Raw genomic sequence first — 5940 nt, 5'->3', positions numbered from 1 at the left:
TGTTTACCTGAGGTAATCATAATTTTTAATCGTGCATACGAGAGGTAGCACGCAGCTCATCTCATTGCTGCTGTCGATGATGACAATGGAAGGGTAACTAATCGTTAAGATATCGTCGCGCAGCATGTATGTAGTCCTAGTATATATTCTAGAATTTATCACGTTTTTTTCGGAATTTATACATTGCCTCTGAGTGCTATAGCTGTCGCCGTCGTGCGCGACAATGTCGGGACAAGCGTCGGCGCCGTGCGTAACGGCAGGCGCGAACTTAGGGTTAGGAGCAGGCGCGGATTATTATTAGCTAGGCGGCTGGTGACGTGTGCCCTACAGACTCAGGCGTAAAGCACAGGGCCCCGGCGGGGGATTCAGGTGGGGTGCAGAATTAAGGTTTGCGAGCCATGTTAGGCTCGCGACTGCGACCCCAGTCACAAGCCTAAGAAGGCTTGGTAACGGTGTCACTCGGGTGGTCTATGATAATATCCGGGGCAAATCGCCCAGAAAGGGAAATCACGGCAGGAACTGGAGGCAATCTGGGTATGAGCACCAAAAGGAGATCGATCAGGTGGCAATCGCGATCTGGAAGCATGTCAGATGGATCTGCCAGATCCCTCTCACGTACAGGACCGTGCAGGGTCAGCGGCGACCTGCAGATTCACGCCGCACCCCCTCCGCCACATCGGACATCTCATCGGGCGTACAATCAAGATTATTGCTGTAGAGAACGTCATAGCTACCAAGGCAATACGCGACTATACAGAGAATTATACAAGGGACGCTACTGGCACGATTAGAACGAGACAACCTATAAACAATGTGCGGAAGCAAGGGAACAGACAAAAATACCAGTTGATGCAGTACCATATTTCATACCTTAATGCGGTGACCCGCGAGCATTCGAGACGTGAGGCCTACGGGCAAACGATTGTTGTTGATGAGGATGGTTGGAATGGCCCTGCGGATGGTCGTTGGCGTAGCCGTTCCTACCCCCGTTCTGCGTGGCCCACGGCGGGGGCGGCGGTACACCGCTGGACTGCTGCGAGTCGCCATGCGCGCCGTGGGGGGTATGAGGGGGCGGGGGAGGCAACATTTGCTGATTCGAGGATTGAATCGGAGAGGGCGCCATATGTCCCGGCCCCGCGAGGGAGCTACTGCCGACGGGCACTAGCTGATACGAGGGAGGCTGAGGTTGCTGCCCGGGACCGGAGAGTGGAAGCTGGGACGGATGCGGATGGTGGTTCGGCGGCATACCTTGGGAGGCCGGTGGCATCTTTCGAATGCCAACATGGGGCGTGGACTGTTGCGAGACGGACTCCGACGTAGCATAATCTTGTCTGTATTGGCGGAGCTCTTGCGGCTCGCCAGGCGGAAGGTGGCTGTTGGACTGTACTGGCGACGGCTCGGCATTATCGTCTTCGCTCGCTACCCTGGCGGCAGCAGAGTTCTTGAGCGTCTCGAGATCCACAATAGGCGACGGATGGCCTTCGGCGAGCGCTTTATCCCGCTTTCGCATGAGCTTAGCATAGTCTTGACAATCGTCGTCAGCACGCTTCTGCATATGAGCCGATAATTCGGAGTTACTCACGGAGTCCACAAGCATTACATAATGTCCTTGCCCCATCTGGACCTCGTCTCCACTCCGGGGTCTCTCGGATATTACACGAGTGACACTTTCCTGGAGGAGTAGCGCGCTATATCGAAATAAAGCATTGCTTGTCAGCTGCATCCATCCGACGAGGAGAATCAACGGATACATACGCTTCGTTTCCTATACTTGCTCTTGCCTTGCCCTGGCATCCCGCTTCCAGCGGAGCTTGTGGCTCTCTTGGTCCTAATCAGCTCCATGTCTTGCTCGGCTGTTGTCGACCCTGGTGGTCCTTGTACATGAGGACCTGACGGTTCCATGCTACCTTCACTTGGGCCGTGAGATGGGCCGGCGACACCAGGCATATTCTCGTCTCTAGCCATATCCTCCCAGGGCCGCTTCGGGGGCCTGTCTTGAACGGGCGGAGGCCCAGGGTGGACGGGAGCGTGAGGGTGGGGGGCGTGCGCGCCCGGCGAAGGCGGCTCCGCTCCGTACATGATCCTTCTGAGAGTGTCGACGAGACGGACAACTTGCGCGGCTCTCTGAGCCATTTCCGAAACCTCGCTGGGGTCCGGTTCCGCACGAGGAAGACTTTGCTGAAGCTTAGCTAGAATTGCAGGCCATGGTCAACGTCACATCGCCTCCAAGAGGCGCTGGATATACGCACCATACCGTTCAGCGAACGAGCAGAGTACCCCGCAATGTCTGATGATTTTTTGCAAGGTGTCTTGTCGTACAGCTACCTTCTCTGCATCGCTGGTTGCATAAGGCGGTGGCCTATTATCAGTAAGAGTAGTAGGAACTAATGGCGTCGTTCTAGGTCCATATTGCTGGTGCGGAGGTTGCTGTTCGTGCGGAGGAGGCTGGTGATATTGCTGGTGTGGAGGAGGGGGCGGTCCGTTCTGTGGCGGTGGCGGTAGCCCGTGGTGGTGCTGCCAGTGTGGCTCCGGATGCGCGGGAGGAGGTGCCGGGTACGGATTACCGTGCGGCGGCGGGTGGCCCGGATGGGTATGCGGAGAAGCATGCACTGGCGGTGGAGGCGGAGGGCCAGACCTTTGAGGCATGTAGTGTGGCGGATACCCACCATAAGCCGGAGGCGGCGGGTATGGTCCCGGGTGCTGGTGACTGGGTTCGTGAGGAGGGGCAGCGGGAGGTGGCTGCTGGTATACCGGCTGCGCGTACGAAGGGTGCGGAGGGTACGACGCCTAAGCAACGAGAGTCAGCACAGAACAAAATACAGACACGCGCGTTGCGAGACAAAGGCCGACAGACAAGTGACACCTACGTGCGGAGACCGGCCCGGAGAAATATTGCTGCTGACCGCTGAGTCTGATCGCGGCCTTTTGTGTGGTATATGAGCCGGATCTTCTCGTTGAGGAGGGTGCGTGCTGTTAATAGCGCCCGGCCCTGGGGTCGTCTGCGCGGAAAGGGGTATACCAGGCGTAACGTAGCCCTCGTGTTTTGAGTGAGGATAGTCGACCGACTTGGCAGATTGCTCATGTCCGCTGGAAGATGGGGGCGGCGGTTGGTTTGTGGAACCCGGACGACCCCATGAACCTGGCTCGTGACGAGAGCTCGACGGTGCCGGGGGAGGATGGTCGTACTGCCCGTGGTTGCTGGCGCTGGGCGGCGGCTGGCCCGACCCATCTTGCGGTGAGCGGTACTGGAAGTTAAGGTCTTTCAGAGAAGGCAGACGGAAGTCGCTGTTGTGCATATTCGTATTGGATGGCGGGGGTGGGAGGGAATACGACGACGGTTGGGCAGAGGCCATTCGAATCTACGGACAATGAAGGTGAGATCAGGCAGGACTGGAATCTGATATTTTATCTCCCGATGAATACGGATCGAGATCAGAAACATTCAGCTTGCCGAAGTCACATACCTGATGGAAAACGCTGCGGACAGCGCGCTCGTCGTGTCGAGCAGCGACGGCTGAAGTACGCGCCCGCCGCGCTGTATGTCGTCGGGAATTGCGGGAGTGGCTTGCAGAGGTTGTTGCCAGAGGAGAGGGATGATGGCGCGACGGTAGAAAGGGGTTGAGATTTCCATCGGAGATTGAATCTGTCCGTTATGGAAGCTATCGAAACGATCCATCGGACACCACGGCGATTTCCGCCTCGCGTTTCACTAATTCAACCCATTAATTGGTAATATTGAATTTTCTTGTGCTAGGTCTTTCCATCCCCTCGTCATTCATATTTACGACTCGCGAATTTCGGTATTCTATGCTGTAATGCAAGCTCGTACCGTTCTGCGGCAGCCTTGCAGCACGGTGATGTCCCATCCTTGCAAGATCCAGCAGAGCACAATCTTCGAAATCGGCGATTCGGAAATCTTATTCCCGATAACATGAGATCCGTATTGGCCTCTCCCACGTAATCGGGCTTCACTGCTGCCGTGCCTACATTAAGCAGCGTATGTTCCTCATTGCTGGGTATGTTCTCCGTCGTACAAAATGTCTAAACGGCGCAGCAGATGTGTCGTATCGTATGCTACTTCAGTCAACAGCTGCGAGTTCCTACATCAATTCATGTACGTGGAAGATACTTTGGGAGAAGGCTGGCTATGGAAACCGGTGACGTGCCGCCCAACTGGAATCAGATCCTATCGCAATCAAAGTTTATGAATACGACCCACTCCGCCAGGCACATTCGCGACGCCTCGTCCCCACGCACCATCACCGCTGTCCACAATCCATCAACTCGATTGATCGTTGTAGCCTGTCCTCCAAACCGTGAATCATCTTTGATATATAGGATCTCGTCAGCCGCAACCCCAGCAGCTGCAGTCGTGGGTGCAGGACTGGAACTTGGAAGCTCATCTCAGCTTGCTGATCTATCAGCTGCGTCCAAAGGAAGAACGCGGATGACCGACCTGCATATAAGCTAGCAATCGATACAGATCCCAAGGTTAGCGCGTTAACTCCTCGCCAGATCGACCCTGAGCCCAAGCCGTCCGAGCACCACAAAGCGGGGTGGAAATTACCACTAGTACTCGATCCATGTGTATCTAAAATTTCCATGCTTGTCGGGCACTAATACACCGGTAAAAAGGTTCCTTCTGAGTTCGCAGCGCTTATCCTGGATAGGTATCCGGAGATCATAGCTGTACGTCACTAGTCTCTCGTGAATCTGACAAACACAGGGTATTACTCTAGTCCATATAGCAGCATCGTGAGTACGTTGTTCAAATGTGCTGTTATACAACCGCCGCCTTGCCGTTGGTACGTGAGGTCTGCCATTTAGTGTAAGGCAGCATGATGGTGATTGTATTATCTTTCATGTAGGGCTTACACTTCACCGATCGTTGGGGGCTGCATGGGTGCGTTCCGTTCCTGAGGGACTCCCAATTTGTGTTGCTTCCCAGATCCTATCCCCGGCTCGGTCTATCTCACCTATTCATTTGAACTCGTTGCGAATACCCCCATGAGAAGTCTCATCCGCACATAGATCGCCGGCGTTGCATTTCATCCATACACGCAGGTGGCACTCTGCTGCTATATGTGCTTCTTACCAGGCTCCGGGAGTGATCATGCACGCGCGGCACCCTAGTGCAGCACCGCAGCTTCCCGAAGCAATGGAGATTGCCATGGCCACAGCCCGCAAGAGATTGAGCACAGTCGCGGGGCACGGAAGCTTCCATCCTCCGAATGTTGCACTTCTCGAGAATTCTCGAGAGCTTTGATTCACAAGTACTGGTCGCTTCGACTATATTGTCTGGAGGGTGCTCAGCTCTCCCATTTTGTGGCTCACTGGCTGTGCAGCCACCAGTCGTCCGAGTCCAGCATGATGACAGCTGATGAACCACAGGTGTGTATTTCCGTGACTAGGTTACATTTCCCCGGGGTCTAAGTTCCCGGTTCAAACATACCGTAAAGAGATAAGACCGCTGCCTGGCTCTGAGCCGTGCAGCGCGGGACGCAGTTACAATCTCCTCGAACTGAAACGAAAATGACGTATGGAAACCGGAAGATACGTACGTTTCTCCCACCTCCTTCATTCGAGGATCGGCACATTGCAGGGAACGCCGTACCGGAGGTGCGCAAGACCTTCCATACTTGAAAGCCACAAAGCTTGATAAGGCCGGCATCTGTATGTACCCTAGCATCGAAGTGAAAGCAGTACGTGGGTGCGGTACCGGAGATCTGCAGTTGTTGATGATACACTTGGCAGGAAGATCCCTGCATCAGTGACGGGACTGTGGCCAGTCAACGGAGTAGCTCCCATCTCAGATGACTGATCATGGGCACAGGAGATAGCCTTGTGCATGATCCGAATCACCGTATCTGAACCATAGACTTTCAGGGACGGGAGTGAAGATGAGATTGGGTCAAGCCAATGTCCGCCACCTCGCCATAT

General features: G+C 54.9%; 1 protein-coding gene across 1 annotated transcript; it reads right to left on the bottom strand.

Annotated features, from left to right (window-relative positions):
* Positions 1–694: 694 nt before the first annotated feature.
* GLOTRDRAFT_140412 (uncharacterized protein) lies at positions 695–3353 on the bottom strand (the record flags this gene model as incomplete). The annotated part of the gene is made up of 5 exons (XM_007870856.1): positions 695–1524; positions 1583–1688; positions 1756–2189; positions 2250–2787; positions 2868–3353. 5 exons carry the CDS (start codon positions 3351–3353, stop codon positions 872–874), a joined length of 2217 nt encoding a protein of 738 aa, XP_007869047.1. The 3' UTR covers positions 695–871.
* Positions 3354–5940: the final 2587 nt, after the last annotated feature.

This window comes from Gloeophyllum trabeum (assembly GCF_000344685.1).
Source record: "Gloeophyllum trabeum ATCC 11539 unplaced genomic scaffold GLOTRscaffold_00012, whole genome shotgun sequence".
Taxonomy (NCBI): domain Eukaryota; kingdom Fungi; phylum Basidiomycota; class Agaricomycetes; order Gloeophyllales; family Gloeophyllaceae; genus Gloeophyllum; species Gloeophyllum trabeum.
This window is presented reverse-complemented; position numbering and strand designations above follow the sequence as displayed.